This window comes from Pongo abelii, chromosome X (assembly GCF_028885655.2).
Source record: "Pongo abelii isolate AG06213 chromosome X, NHGRI_mPonAbe1-v2.0_pri, whole genome shotgun sequence".
Classification (NCBI taxonomy): domain Eukaryota; kingdom Metazoa; phylum Chordata; class Mammalia; order Primates; family Hominidae; genus Pongo; species Pongo abelii.
Window position 1 is genome coordinate 3,297,552 of NC_072008.2, and position 16,410 is coordinate 3,313,961.

Below are 16,410 nucleotides of genomic sequence, written 5' to 3' on the forward strand. Positions count from 1 at the left end.
AAATAAATAAAGAAAAGGAGAGAACATGGTGTTCTTCCTGAACTCTCAGGAAAACAAAGGAATGATTTGACTCCTACCCACAACAAGTACCAATGACAATGCGGCCCACACTCAAGTCTGCAGACTTTAAAAAAAGATGTTTCCAAGAGATGCATCCACTCTCCCCGAAGAAGAGGTTCTGGCATGAACTCCTCTCCATGGAGAAACAAGCGGTCATCCAGGAACTACAAGGATGTGGCCCGGAGTGCAGAGACCTCTTGCCTTCCAAGTTCTGTAGAAGAAAGCTGGCTAAGCCCTGCAACCACAGACCAAACCCACTGGCTTGGCTCGGCTGCTGTGCCATAGATAATATGGCACTGGAACCACTGTTTGGCCCATAAGCCAATCAATCATGACAGAAGAGTGGGGCTACAGGCTCAGGGGCTGGGGCAGAAAAGGGAGAAAGGGACTCCACACGCACAGGTAGTTATCTGTCTGTGCATCCGCTACAGTGGGTGTCAACGGGGCTGATTCTGCTCCCCGCAATAAACACTGGACAATGTCTGGAGATATCTTTGGCTGTCACGCTGGAGTGGGGGTGCTAGAGGCATCTGGTCGGTGGAGCCCAGAGACACTGCTCAGCACCCTACAGTGCACAGGGCGGTCCCACCACAGAGAATCCTCCAGCCCCAAATGTCAGCAGTGCTGAGGTTGAGAAACTCTACTAATACGTTCCATCATCAGTCTATCAATCAATCACCTATCTATCTCAATATCTATCAACCATCTACCATCTATAGCTACCAGCTATCTATCAATCAGCTATCATCTATAGCTATCATCTATCAATCACTTATCTCAATATCTATCAACCACCTATCGTCTATAGCTATCATCTACCTCAATATCTGTTATCTATCAAATATCTGTCTCAATGTTGATCTCTATCCATCCATCCATCCATCCATCCATCCATCCATCCATCCATCCATCCATCCATCCATCCATCCATCAACTATCTGTCACAGTGGTTCACAACTGGGGATAACTTTTTGTCCCCCCATAGGGGGAACTTTGCAGTATCTAGAGACATCTTTAGATACTTGTCACAGATGGGATGGGTGCTCTTGGCATCTACTGGGTAGAGTCCAGGGACGCTGCTCAACACCCTACAGTGTACAGGATGCCCCACCACAGAGTCCTCCATGATCCCGCTCTGTGTGTCAGCACTGCTGAGGTTGAGAAACTCTCTTTTAGCATGACAGCTCTGCCTATATGCAATCGGTCATTAATCTATCAATCAATCACCTACCCACCTCAATATCATCTGTCATCTATAGCTGTATATATTAGTATCTATTATCTATCGGCTATCTTAATATCATCTATTAGCTGCCCATCATCTATCTAGTCACCTATCAATCACCCATCATTTACACCTATCTTAATATCTATTATCTATCACCTATCCATCTCAACATATACCTACCTGTCGTATCTATCATCTCTCTCTGTCGGTCGTCTGTCTATCACAGTGGTTCACTAGTGGAGAAAACTTTGCCCTCCCTCCCTGAAGGAACACTTGGTTATGTATGGAGACATTTCTGCTTTTCATAACTGAGGTTGCTGCTCCTGGCCCCTGGTGGGTGGAGCCCAGGGACACTCCCCAACACCCTGAAGTGTGCAGGACAGCCCCACCCCAGAGACTCCTCCAGCTGTAAATGTGAGGCACCTCCGCTGAAAGTCCTTCTTTTATACCTTCATCAAGAAGTCCAAGGCCTAAAACTGCCAGTATGGGAAGCAGATGTTGAGCAAGGCAACTTACATTTAGAAGAGAAGCTGCACAGCTGGGAGGATGAAATTCATTCTTCACAGAGGATCTAGGATTCTCCTCTAAGACATGCTCCTCAGCATGCAACGTTGGACACCCTCCAGCATCTTATCCATGGGGCTGGCCAGACCCGGCGTGCTCTCTCATGTTATGTACAGGGAATGCCAAGTGTCTGAATGCACTGGATCAACTTTAATCCAGTTCTTAAAGCCACTTGGTCCCTAAAGTGTTAATGCACAGAAAAAGCAAAATGCTATAGCAGGTTATCATAATACTGCAGGGCACTGAAAGATCAATTCTCAGCAAGTCACTAAGGAGGTCTCATGGGCTAAGTTACATCATCCCCTCCAAGTCCACATTGTTTTTCGGATTCTTTTTTGAGACAGGGTCTTGCTCTGTCCCCCAGGCTGAAGTGCAGCGGCACAATCTCGGCTCACTGCAATCTCCGCCTCCCAGGCTCAAGTGATCCCCCCACCTCAGCCTCCTGAGTAGCAGGGACTACAGGCACCCCCACCACACCCAGCTAATTTTTGTACTTTTTGTAGAGACAGGGTCTTGCCATGTTGCCCAGGCTGGTCTCAAACTCCTGGGCACAAGGGACACTCCCACCTCAGCTTCCTAAAATGCTGGGATTATAAGTGTGAGTCAACATGCCCAAGTGGCGAACTCATTTTCTGTCATTTTTGGGGAAAAGTCACCTGTACATTGCTATCACCATTAAGTTTTTAAAGGCTCATTGTTGACAATCACTTCCCTAGATCCAAAACTTTTCACGAGAGCTGTGGACTTCAGGGCCTGCCTTGTTTTCTGCACTATTTCAAAATCAAAGAAATGTATTTATTTATTTATTTTTATTTTTTATTTATTTATTTTTTTTTGAGACAAAGTCTTGCTCTGTCACCCAGGCTGGAGTGCGGTGGCATGATCTTGGCTCACTGCAAGCTCTGCCTCCCAGGCTCAAGAGATTCTAGTGCCCCAGCCTCCCAAGTAGCTGGGTTACAGACGTGTGCCACCACGCCCAGCTAATTTTTGTATTTTTAGTAGAGACAGGGTTTCCCCATATTGGCCAGGCTAGAATTTTCTTTTTAATTTTTTTTCGTAAGAGACGAGATCTCACTATGTTGCCCAGGCTGGTCCGGAACTCCTGGTCTCAAGTGATCCTCCTGCCTTGGCCTCCAAAAACGCAGGGATTACAGGTGTGAGCCACTGAGCTCGGCCCCAAATCAGAGAATTCTGAAATGAGCTCCTGCCATGTTTTCCCAAAACACTGAATAAAATCCTCCCGAGAATAATATCAAAAGTGGCCTTAAATTCCGTGTAGACTTTAAATGATGAGGAAAAATTCATGCTTTCTGGCAACACCACCAGGCAGACCTGACACACAAATAACAGCTCACACTCAACTGTAACCAGCACTCGGAGGAGCCGGTGAGCTGTACGGGCAAAGGACAACCCATGAAGCATCCACAATGTCCTCTTCAAAAGCTGTCATGGTGCAGAGAATCTTCACTCCTTAAAAGTTAGAAATAGGCCAGACACGGTGGCTCGCATCTGTAATCTCAGCATGTTGGGAGGCCGAGGTGGGAAGATCATTTGAGCCCAGGAGTTTGAGACCAGCCTGGGCAGCAAAGCGAGATCCCATCGCTACAGAAAATTTTAAAATGAGGTAGGTGTGGTGGTGCACACCTGTAATCCCAGCATGCCAGGAGGCCAAGGCAAGTGGATTGCTTGCAGCCTAAAGTTCAAGACCAGCCTGGGCAACATAGCAAGACCCTGTTCATAGAAAAAAAACAAAAACATTATCTTCACCAAAGCGGTTGTGAAAAATATATACATATGTTTTTTAAAAATTAAAAATAAATAAAAACATTAGCAGGGTGTAGTGGCGGGTGCCTGCAGTCCCGGCTACTCTGGCGGCTGAGGCAGGAGGATGGCTTAAGCCTGGGAGGTTGGGGCTGCAGTGAGCCGCGATTGTGCCGCTGCACTCCAAGATGGGCCACAGAGCAAAACCCGTCTCTAAATGTAAATCTATATATATACTTTTTCATATAAAAGATAAAAATAAACCAACACAGGTAACGTTGAATAGAATTTCTAAAGTCTCTAGAGCTTTATATAAGACTTAAGAAATATAAACAACTTTGTTCCTTAATTGAAAGCAGGGAATATCAAAATCAGAATCCATGTCCCTGCAGGAATCCACCTTATCTGCCAAGGAAAACAGTCTTGAGCTATCCTGCCTTGAAGAAAGGAGAACTATCTAACTAAAGCTCTGTTCTGCAAGCTCCTCCCTATTTTTCAACTTGCGGGAGCTCAAGAATTCCATCCTGGGGAATTCTGTCACTTGTATACTCCAGCCATTCCCACGGCCATGCGGTTCTTCTGTGGGAGTTTAGATTTCTGAACTGTAGAGTACTCAGGAGCCCATCGTCTCGGCTGCTCTCCTGCTCCAGGAGGCGCAGGGGGTGTGTGTGAGTTCCTCAGGGCTATCATTAACAAAGTACCACAAACTGGGGGTTGGGGTGGGGGGACGCGGCAGACAACAGACATGCATTCTCAGTCCAGGTGCAGTGGCTGACACCTGCAATCCCAGCACTTTGGGAGGCTGAGGCCGGAGGACTGCTTCAGGCCAGGAGTTTGAGACCAGCCTGGGCAACACAGCAAGACCTCATCCTACAAAAACTTTTAAAAGTTAGTCAGGCATGGTGGCATATACCTGTAGTCTCGGCTAGTTGGGAGGCGGTAGAGGCTGCAGTGGGCCATGATTGTGCCACTGAATTCCAGCCTGGGCAAGAAGGAGTGAGACCCTGTCAAGAAAGAAAGAGAAATGAAGAAAGGAAGAAAGGAAGGGAGGAAGGGAGCCACCACGCCCATCCTCTGCATATGATTTTGTTCGGAGCTCAGGCAGCATTGGGTCTAGAGGAGAAGGCAGGTGCACTTGTTCCAGTACACACGAGGTGCTTCAAGAACATGATAGGAGGCACCCTGTGTCCCGGGGACAGCAGGTGAATGAGGGAAAACAGGTAGGTGTTTCTTAGATGGGGGAGGTGAAGGACAATGATGAGAGCAAAGAAGGAGGCCTGTCAAAGAAGGGTGGCCTGGGAGAAGCCCCGGAATGAGCGTGTGAACAGCACCTTCTACCTTCTCCTGTAGGGAGGTGGTGGCAGGAGGCCAGTCCACGAGGATACTGGTAGGAGGATGCTGCATTGCTGGGGCTTTATATGGGATACTTTAGGAGTTCCCTGAGGATGAAAGGAGAGAGGCAGGTCATTGCAGAGGTACCTGGGAGGACCAGTGAGGCTATAAAGTGAGGAATGTCTTCAAGGGGAGCAAGGCTGGGAGAGAAAGACCAGGTAGGAGGGAAGCCAGTACAGAAAATCAGGGCAGAGAGATGGGACCCAGATAAAGCAGAAGATGGACAGGCGGACAGGAGAGGTGTGGTAGCAAGATGGCGGACGGAAGACGTGGGAATTGGATGGAAGGCACCCATGGAGGGGAAGTAGAGACACGCAGGACATCCTCGTCTAAGGCACCTGGGTGGAAATGGAATTACCCTGCTGGAATGGTCTGAGTATCTCGTGTCCTCCCAAATCCCTGTGTTGGATCCTCACCCCCAAGGTGATGGTGTTAGGTGGTGTGTCCTCTGGGAGGTTATGAGGGTGGAGTCTCATGAATGGGATGAGTGCCCTTATAAAAGGGACCCCAGAGAGATCCCTCGCCCCTTCCACCATGTGAGGACACAGTGAAAAGGTGCCATCTATGAATCAGGAAGCAGGTTCTCACCAGACACTGAATCCGCCATGTCTTGATCTCGGACTTTCCAGCCTCCAGAACCATGAGGCAAATGTCTGTCGTTTGTAAATTACCGAGTCTAAGATCCTTTGTTATAGCAGCCTGAATGGACTAACACACCTACCCTAGGACATAAGACTGTTGTGTACCATCAGCTGGAAGTGTGTGGGCTGCATCTAAATGGGATATCTCTCATCCACAGTCAACCAGAAACCCAACGAAACCTGAAGCCCAGCCCCGTCCACGTGACTGTGGTCCCTTAAAAACCAACTTAACCAGTTCTGCCGAGAGCTATAGATGCAGAACCCAAGGAGGTGAGGAGACAAAGATTCTTGCATCCTTTTCCAGGCAGAGATACTTGACTCACCCAGGAGAGGAGCAAGGGGCCTTGGGCATGCACTTCTGAACACACAGCATTTCTTTTTGGACCTGGTCAGCCATGGAGGTCAGGAGCCCTGGAGGTATTCCAGCTCTAAGATCAGAGGCTGATAAGACCTGACAGGTGGAGACTGCCGTGGCCTAAGGCTTTGCACGCACGCCATGGTCTCGGCCCACCCAGCTTCTTATAAGAAGAGACACACAGGGGTCTAGGGAGAGTGCGTGGGGAGAGGCCTCAGGAGGCGACTCACAGCCTGATCAGGAACGGGTGGCTGACTTCCTTCAGGACAGACTTCTCATTGTGTACGTGCTGCTCCTGCTTCAGGCGGATGACGTCGGGAATGCTCATCACCTTGAGGGCGAAGAAATGCTTGGCTGTCTTCTCCTTCACCAGATGCACCCGCCCAAACGTCCCAGTGCCTGGAGAGAGAACAGATCGACAGAGGCCATTAAGTCTCCTGACAAAGGGAAAAACCACCGCAGCCAAGCAATCAGTGGGGGGTTGCACCAGGACGGCAAACACAGACCCCAAATGAAACTTTCAGAGACTTAGTGTCACGGCACACGTGGGCTGATGGCATTTAGTGAGAGGCGCTTACCTGGAATTTTCCACTGAATACAGAAATTGCAGAGAGAGAAAGAGGGAGAGAGAGGGAGACAGACAGAGCCATCTGCCTCTGAGTGGTTCCTCAATTTGGGGATAAACTGGCCATAATTTCTGCAGATCAGTCTTTGCACACAGCACACCCACACGCCCCACACACCCACATGGAGAAGCATTAGAGTAATAGTAAATGTATTTATATAACATGCCTTTTTCTCTTCAGGCTCTCTGGTTTTATCAGAAATACAGACAGGGTGTAAAACACACAGCCCTCCTCAACACGGCTGTTTCCTTAACGCACATTAAGGCTTGCTCAAAGTACGGAGTCCATATTCTACAATCTGGCGTGGGTCGGGATGAAGTGCTATATAGGTGCCCACAAACAGAAAAAAAACAACAACGACAACTGCAACCACTACAAATATAAAAGAAAACCAATAGCTCTACTGTATTCTGCTGGGACATTTTCAATCCAAACACTCTCTTCTCCTCCTTCCCCTCCTCCATCTCTTCCTTCTCTTTTTTCTCTTCCTCAATCTTCTCCTTCTCTTTCACCTCTTCCTTCTCCTCTATTTCCTTTTCTTTTCCACTTCTTCCTCCTCCTCCATCTCCTCCTCCTCTCCCTCCTCTTCCTCCCACTGGGGTGCATCTAAATGAAGAAATCTAATAGTCAATGAGATATAAAAGAAAATCAAAATCTCTAAACAAGCTTTGCTTGTTCCTCCTCCTCCTTTCTCCTCCTCCTTCTCCTCTTCTTCCTCTTCATCCTCCTCCTCTTCCTGTAACACACTGATCCTACAAGGTGTGCACGTGTTCACGCACATGTTGAAATATTCTTCACGTAGCATAAATGTTCTTGGGTTAATGGAACGAATAGTGCAGTGGCGCCATCACAGCTCACTGTAGCCTCTACCTCCTGGGCTCAAGCAATCTTTCCGCCTCAGCCTACCCGGTTAATTTTTGTACTTTTTGTAGAGAGGAGGTCACACTACGTTGCTCAGGCTAGCCTTGAACTCCTGGGCTCAAGCGATCCTCCTGCTTTGGCCTCCCAAAGTGCTGGGACTACACGCATGAGCCACTGCAACTGATGCAGGATTTCTAGAGTATCCCTAAATTGCCTTTGATCTACCTTGATCCCAGCGTCAGCAGCCCCTTACTGACATGCAAGTCATTACTCAGCAATATTTTTAAACAACTCATTCACAGCTGCAGACAGAGATGAGCAACTAAAACAAAACCGCCCTCCCGTATTATGTGATCACATCCACCCCAAACAGCAGAGGAGGCTTCTCAGAAACTGACATTCAGAGAAAGGATGGTTTGGAAGTGTATCCTTCTGAGGAACCAACATCTGTTGACGAGCAAATCTCACTAATCGATATTGATCCATTTACCTATCCATTCATTTGCTGATACTCCCGTGCCTGCTTTATGCTAGATTGCAAAACCCAAGAGAACCAGGATCTTCCAGACACCTGCACTCCCATGTTTATGGCAGCACTATTCACAACAGCCAAGACATGGAAACAACCTCAGTGTCCGTCCAAGGGCAAATGGATAAAGAAAACATGGTACGTATACACGATGGAATACCATTCAGCCCTAAAAAAAGAAGGAAACTCTGTCATTTGCAGCAACATGGATGGAATTAGAGGCTATTATGTTCAGTGAAATAAGCTAGGCACAGGAAAACAAGTATTAAATATCGCATGATCTCACTTATACAAGGAATCTGACATGATTTGGCTGTGCCCCCACCCAAGTCTAATCTTGAATTGTGGCTCCCATAATCCCCACGTGTTGTGGGAGAGACTGGGTGGGAGGTAACTGAATCATGGGGGTGGGTTTTTACCATGCTGTTCTTGTGATAGTGAATAAGTCTCACGAGAGCAGATGTTTTAATAAATGGGAGTTTCCCTGCTCGCGCTCTCTTCTTGCCTGCTGCCGTGTAAGACATGACTTTGCTCCTCCTTTTACCTTCCACCATGACTGTCGGAACCTCCGCAGCCATGTGGAACTGTGAGTCCATTAAACCTCTTTCCTTTATAAATTAACCAATCTCAGGTATGTCTTTATTAGCAGCATGAGAATGGACTAATGCAGAATCTACAATAGTCAAACTCATAGAAGCAGAGAGTAGAGAGGTAGTTATCAGAGGATAGGGCTTGAGGGGGAAGGGGAAATATATTGGTCAAAGGATACAAAGTTTTAGTTGAACAAGATAAATAAACCATGGAGATCTACCATACACCTAGTTCATATAGTTAACAATACTGAACTGATTTATGAAATTTTATATATAAATATCTCACATACACAATAGTGAAATTGTATATATGAAAATTTGCTTAGAGGGTACATCACATTATATTGTTTTGTTTTGTTTTGTTTTGTTTTTTGAGACAGGGTCTCTCTCTGTTGCCCAGGCTGAAGTGCAATGGCACAATCAATAGCTCATTGCAGCCTTGACCTGCCAGGCTCAAGTGATCCTCCCACCTCAGCCCAAATAGTTGGGACTACAGGCCTGCACCACCAAGGGCAGATAATTTTTTAAATTGTGACTGGGTATTTTTGACTGGTTTGAGAAGAAAAAAAAAAGACCACAACCATACAATGGATTTCCTTCCAAGAGTCTGGAATGCCATTGATTGCACATGGTAACATGAAAAGAAAAAGTTGTACTTAAGCTACCAATTTTACTTAGAGTATTTGCTGTAAACTAAAATCCCTATGTTGTAAAACATATAAGCTAATGAATGATGAATTTACTAGCTTATAGGGCAGACTGGGAAGGGAGGAGGAGAAGTAACCTTTGCTTTTTAAGTGAAGTTTCCGATAACGAATATTTTATTATGGCAGAAATAGAAAGTGAACTACAAGATAAAGAAAAAGTGTAAGAAGTAAACAATGTCAATAGCTGACAGGTGTTAAATATTTCTTTAAAAAAAAGAAGTAAACAAATAATGAAATAGTAACACATTTTTAAAGTATATTCTCTTAGTTAATTTGGAAATAAAATAGGTTTTATTACAGTACAACATGGTGTGGACAAAATTAGGTGGAATCAGGTCAAAGACAGGAAGTGGGAAAAGGGCTTTGAGGACTGTGAACTGATACAGTTTAGGTGTTTGACTATGGCCACTGATGTTTCAATTGGATAAAACACAATTAGGAATCAGGAACACTGGCATCCAACCCAAGCTTTGCCTGGGATCAGACCTACGGAATGGGCAACAGAGTAACCGTTTAGTCTCCTGTTGCTCTTCTTTCCAACAGAACATACAGATTACTGGGAAACATTAAATTCTTGCCACACCCTAAAATTCTAATAATGCAATGAATATGGTCCTTGACTTTTCTTCCTCTATCTGGTTCCTTCCTCCTTATTTATCTTTCTCTATCACCCACTCCAAGGAACCCATTCATTACTTGGCTGTGTTTACTGCATAACATTCTGTCTTCTTAGTACTTGTATTTGACCCTCAACAGAGAGAATTCTCCGTGCCTACTTTAAGAACAGCTGTGACTCAACAGATTTTTTACACTTCTGTGACTTCTTTAAAGCTTTCTCTGAGCTGTGTGCGTTATAAACATACAGAACTCAAAACACGTTATTTATGCACTACAGCGCATCTTTGCACTACCCTGGGAGATACGGTCAGTCCCGCCGCAATCAGATTGCAGAAGTATGTCAGTAAACAACCTTATTCAGAGCAGACAGAAGTGGCATGCTGTAATGTTTAAGGTTTATCAGCTTAAGTGCACAGAAGACAAAGGCAACATTTAATGGTACTGGTAGATTTTCCCTGCTTGGTGTTGGGAGGCTCTCCAGTACACATTCCCCAGTTATCATTATCCCACTTGAGTAGAAAGTGTCTATTTTTAGCCTTCTCTGCAGCTAAGGGTGGCCATCTGACCCAGCTTTGCCCAATAAGACATAAAAAAAACAGTCTTTTCAAGTGTTTCTAGGCAGGTCAGATCTTTCCTTCTGATAAGGGAGATCTTGAAGGTTAAGTGGTCCATTCCCCACCCTAGAGATCCCCTCCATCTCTCTCCAAGCTAAGTAGTAGTGTTACACACGAGGGAAATCTGATGTGGAGTTTATGTCTTTTCTTTTAACTTTAGATTCAGGGGGTCCATGTGCAGGTTCATTAGATGGGTATACTGCATGATGCTGAGGTTTTGGCTTCTAATGATCCCCTTGCCCAAGTAGTAAACAGTTTCCAATAGGAAGTTTTTCAGTCTTTTCCCCACTCCCTCCCTTCCCCTTTTTGGAATCCCCAGTGTTTATTGTTCCCATCTTTGTGTCCACGAAGTACTCAGTGTTTACATCCCACTTATAAGTGAGAACATGCAATATCTGGCTCTCGATTTTTTGCATGAATTTGTTTAGGATAGTAGCCTCCAGCTGCATCCACGTTGCTGCAAAGGACACGATTCTGCTCTTCTGCATGGCTGCAATGTGGAGATTAAAGTCAAAGCTTTAAGGGGAAAGCTTAAGTATGGGTTCTACAATCTCTTACCTACAGTGGCTAAAGCTAAAGGTACTGAATACTCAAAGTGTCTTCATCAACACACCTGGCCGCAAAACTGGACCTTGCCTAACGTGAGACTGTTCAGGCTTGATCCTCCTTGGGGTGAATATCTACCTATTTCGCTACAGAAATATTCTTGTCTTGATAACAACATCCAGCCCAGACTCTGCTGAGGGTGTTGTATAATTAAAAAGGACATGCACCCATTCTCATCCCAAATTTAGAAAAATCCCCAAATTCTCAAATATACCTGATCTATACATTTCAGAGACTTAGAAGGACCATGGCAATCTCGGGAAGGTGTGGCTACTTTTAAGGTGGGCACACCCTTTTTATAGCAGGTGCAATACAGTGGGCTTTTCCTCCAACATTCAAAGAGTTGTTTCTCCAGCCAAGTGCCAGACGAGGAAGGTGGATCAGATTTATGGGCCATTCTGTGTGTGCAATTCTGATCTGTAAACATTAATGCGGGGTGGACTCAGGTCTCCTCTCTCCCACTGGAGAACCTCCTGCTTTTTGAAAGCCTCTGACAGTGTGGCCACTCTCTCTGCATTCATTCCCTCATCCATCTATCCCTCCTCCCCTACCCCATCCATTCTTCCCAAGCCCTTGTGTCCAACTCACACACAAACACATCCTGGCCTGTTGTTGTTGTTGTTGTTACAGAGTCTCACTCTGTCGCCCAGGCTGAAGTGCAGTGGCGCAATCTCAGTTCACTGCAACCTCTGCCTCCTGGGTTCAAGTGGTTCTCCTGCCTCAGCCTCCAAAGTAGCTGGGATTACCGGTGCCCGCCACCCCGCCTGGCTAATTTTTGTATTTTTAGTAGTGACAGGGTTTCACCATGTTGACCAGGCTGGTCTCAGACTCCTGACCTCAAGTGATCCACCCACCTCGGCCTTCCAAAGTGCTAGGAGTACAGGCATGAGCCACGGCACCTGGCCACATCCCAGCTTTCTGTCTGGAGGGATGGGAAGAAGGAGAGAGACGACCTCCACACTCCCAATAACGAGCGAACATCATCAACTTCAACTTTCCCAGAAAAATGCCATGGGCATCTTCTGAGCTCCATCCAAATAGAGGCATGTGTAACTGTAAACATACACATACACATTATGGTCACCAAAAAATGAGAACCTTTATCCCGAATGTTTAGACAACTCAGCAGAACTAAAATATCAGGTGAATCACCATGACCATGGAAAATGCTGAAAGGTTCCCTTGTTAGTGAAGACTCACAACTGGCGGCTGCGGGTGCTGGGGGAATCTACAGCCAGGCACCGTAGCTCACAACTGTAATCCCAGCACTTTGGGAGGCCAAGGCAAGAGGATGTCTTCAGGCCAGGAGTTCTCGACCAGCTTGGGCAACACAGCGAGAGCCCCTTGTCTACAAAAACATAGAGATCTCATCCCTATTAAAAGAAATTAGCCAGGAGTCATGGTGCACTCCTGTAGTCCCAGCTACTGGGGAGGCTGAAGTGGGAGGACCCCTTGAGCCCAGGAGGTTGAGGCTGCAGTGAGCTATGGTTGCCACTGCACTGCAGTCTGGGCAACAGAGTGAAACTCTGTCTCCACAAATAAATAAATAAAAGATAAATAAGGCCAGGCACAGTGGTGCACACCTGTAATCCCAGCACACTGGGAGGCTGAGGTCAGAGGACTGCTTGAGCCCAGGAATTCCCGACCAGCCTGGGCAACATGGTGAGACCCCTATCTCTACGAAAAAATACAAAAATTAGCCAGGCATGGTAGTGTGCACCTGGAGTCCCAACTGCTCAAGAGGCGGAGGCAGGAGGATTGCTTGAGCCCAGGAGGTTGAGACCAGCCAGGGCAACATAGTGAGACCCTGCCTCTATTTAGAAAATAAATAGGCCGGGCACAGTAGCTCACACCTGTAATCCCAGTGCTTTGGGAGGCCAACATGGGAGGATCGCTTGAGCCCAGGAGTTTGAGATCAGCCTGGGCAACACAGTGAGACCCTAGCCTCTACTAAAAATACAAAAAAATTAGCCAGGCATGGTGGCAGGTACCTGTAATCCCAGCTACTTCAAAGGCACGAGAATGTCTTGAACCAGGGAGCAGGAGGTTGCAGAGAGCTGAGATTGCACCATTGCACTGTGGCCTGGGCAACAGACGGAGATTTTGTCTCAAAAAAAAAAATAAATAAATGATAAATATCTCTCTCTTGGTTCAAAAATCTAAAGAGAAATAAATAATTTTTTAAAGTGCAAAGTGAGGTATGAGAAAGAACAGAAAACACATTTCTCACTGTGAAAAGAGATGGCCTTTTCCTCTCTTCCTCAAGCCCAGCAAACCCTAAATCCCTCTTGCCTGTGACTTTGGAGGGAAGGAAGGAGGCGGCCAGCAGAGACAGAGGGAAGACAGCAGGCCACCGTGTTTACCATCACGAAGCCCATTCATACTAAAGAAGTGCCCAGAAAGAGGAGAAACACGGATTTAAGTTTCTTTTGGTTATATTTTTAAGTTTTGCTAGAACTCAAAACACTTCAGGAGATCTGTATGGAATAAACACAGGGACCGTGACATGGAATTTCACACGGTCACAAAAGGGAAAAGAAACCAACCAACCCTGAGTACTTTCCCTTGGGGTCCATGGGTATATGGGATGGGGTCAGGAGGGTGACGGGAGAAGGACCGCGTCTCACTGCAGCACATTCCCAGGAGTAGATTCACGGATGATCTCAGACACTAACAGCTGACACCATCTGAGCCCAGTTCTTCCTCTGTGCTGCAAGAGCAACACCGCACAGCTAGCTTGGCCTTTCATAGGTCACCGAAATACAGCCAATCTCCCCTCTCCCAACTTTGTGTGCGTTGAATTGGGTGTCCTGGAAAAGCTACGTTGACGTCCTAATCCTTGGTACCTGTGAATGGGACCTTATTTGGAAATAGGGTCTTTGCAGATGTAATCAAGATATACACAAAGGCTGGGCACAGTGGCTCACCCCTGTAATCCCAGCACAGGAGTTTGAGACCAGCCTGGACAACACAGCAAGACCTCAGCTCCGCTTTTTTAAAAAATGAAATAAAAAAAAGATATACATTAAGGTGAGGTCATCCTGAAGGCGGTCCAATATGAGTGGTGAACTAATAAGGAGACACAGACACAGAGGAGAAGGCCACGTGGAGAAAGAGGCAGAGAGTACAGTGATGCGGCCACAAGCCCAGGGACACTTGGAGCCCCCAGGAGATGGGAGAGGCAGGAAGGAGCTTCCCCTGGAGCCTCCAGAAAGAACTGGATACAACTGCAGTGGACTGAACTACAGTCTCCCAGAAAGATATGTCCATGTCCTGTCCCACAGAACCTATAAATGAGACCTCATTTGGAAAAAGCGTCTTTGCAGATGTAATTAAGTTAAAGATCTCAAGGTAGGTGAGGTCATCTAAGATTGGAGTGGACCCTAAACACAATGACAGGTGTTCCTGTAAGAGAAGAAGAGAAGACACAGACACAGAGGAGAAGGCCACGTGGAGAAAGAGGCAGAGACTGTAGTGATGCGACCACAAGCCCAGGGACACTTGGAGCCCCCAGGAGCTGGGAGGGGCCGGAAGGAGCCTCCCCTAGAGCCTGCAGAGGGAGCGCAGCCCTGCCGCATCTGCACTTTAGATTTGTGGTCTCCAGGACTGTGAGACAATTAACTTCGGTTATTTTAAGGCACCCAGTCTGTGGTATCTGTTACCAAAGCAAATATACCCAGGGGGTACAAATTCAACCAAACAGTTCCAAATTTAGCCAAGTACATTCCCTAGCAATGCTGCGAGCTCAGAGTCAGAGGAATAACTCCACCGTCTCTGAGAACCTGAGAGAGGCTTCCAGGGTGGTCTGAACAGTGCAGACCTCAGCAAACAGCAGCATCCCAGGAAAGAGTGGGGCTAAGGAGCTACTAATCCCTATTCCTACAAAGGCAGCCTAGACATGTCTGAGCCTTCCCAGGCCAATCACTGAGGAATGTCCACAACGCACAGCTACCCCAAACATGGTAGAAGACAGAAGTCTTCAAAGGAGCCGAGACGAAAAACCAAGTTCAAATTGTAAACTAGGCTGGGCAGGGTGGCTCACGCTGGTAATTCCAGCACTTTGGGAGGCCGAGATGATGGGATCACTTGAGGCCAGGAGTTCAAGATCCATCAGAGCAACATAGCGAGATGCTAGCTATAAAAATAAAAATAAAAAATTACCCAGGTGTGATGGCGCACAGCCGTCGTCCCAGCTACTTCAGAGGCTGAGGTGGGAGGATTGCCTGAGCCTGGGAGGTCGAGGCTGCAGTGAGCTAAGATCGCATCACTGCACTCCAGCCTGGGCAACAGAGCAAGACCCTGTCTCAAAACAAACAACAACAACAACAAAAACAAATAGGAAACTAATGGCTGATATTTTAGTCATCTGTATATAAATCTCTTCATAATCTTTACCGAGGTAAGAACCATATTTTCATCCAAAAAAAACAAGGTAGTTGGCCAGGCACAGTGGCTCACACCTGTAATCCCAGCACTTTGGGAGGCCAAGGCGGGCGGATCACAAGGTCAGGAGTTCAAGATCAGCCTGACCAACATGGTGAAATCCCGTCTCTACTAAAAATACAAAAATTAGCTGGGTGGTAGTGGCGCGCTCCTGTAATCCCAGCTACTCAGGAGGCTGAGACAGGAGAATCGCTTGAACCCGGGAGGTGGAGGTTACAGTGAGCCAAGATTGCGCCACTGCACTCCAGCCTGGGCAACAGAGCGAGACTCTGTCTCAAAAAAACAAAAACAAACAAACAAAAAAAATAAGGTAGTTAAGCAAGAATTTGGTAGTAGTCGTCACTGGGAGAGATTACTTTCTGGGTCTCAATCTTTCCCTCTATCAAGTGTTGGTTATTTCTTTTCATCAGTACAAATATTCTGAGGTGCATAAAGATCTGACTTAAGCTTCATCTCATTCAGCTTCTGCAGTATTCGCTACTCTCTGTTGAAAAAAAAAATCTAGTGGCTAAAAGTAAATGAAAAAAAGTACCTATTAATTATACTCTGACCTCGGTTCATCCTGGGAAAGGGTTTCAGGGCTCATAATTCTGGCAGACTTCTATGTAAATAAAGTACTTTGCTCGAACTACTGTAATAACATAACACAGACTGGGGGACTTAAAGAGAACTTTCTTCTCTCACAGTCCTGGAGGCTGGAAGTTGGAGACCCAGGTGTGGGCAGGGCTGGTTCCTCCTGAAGCCTCTCTCCTGGGCTTGTCGATGCCATCTTCTCCCTGTGTCCTCACAGGGTCGTCCTCTGTGTGTGTCTG

General features: G+C 46.5%; 1 protein-coding gene across 10 annotated transcripts in view; it reads right to left on the bottom strand.

Moving 5' to 3' along the window:
• Positions 1-16,410, bottom strand: part of LOC112131563 (cAMP-dependent protein kinase catalytic subunit PRKX-like) — a 324,246-nt gene that overhangs the window by 133,832 nt on the left and 174,004 nt on the right. For all 10 annotated transcript variants that reach the window (XR_010138927.1, XR_010138928.1, XR_010138926.1 and 7 more), the window contains one exon: positions 6,232-6,400. Coding sequence is in view for 7 of the 10 variants with exons in the window: in XM_063721029.1 (XP_063577099.1) it covers positions 6,232-6,400 (169 nt within the window). In the remaining 3 variants the exon portion in view is untranslated. The remainder of the gene's footprint in view (positions 1-6,231; positions 6,401-16,410) is intronic.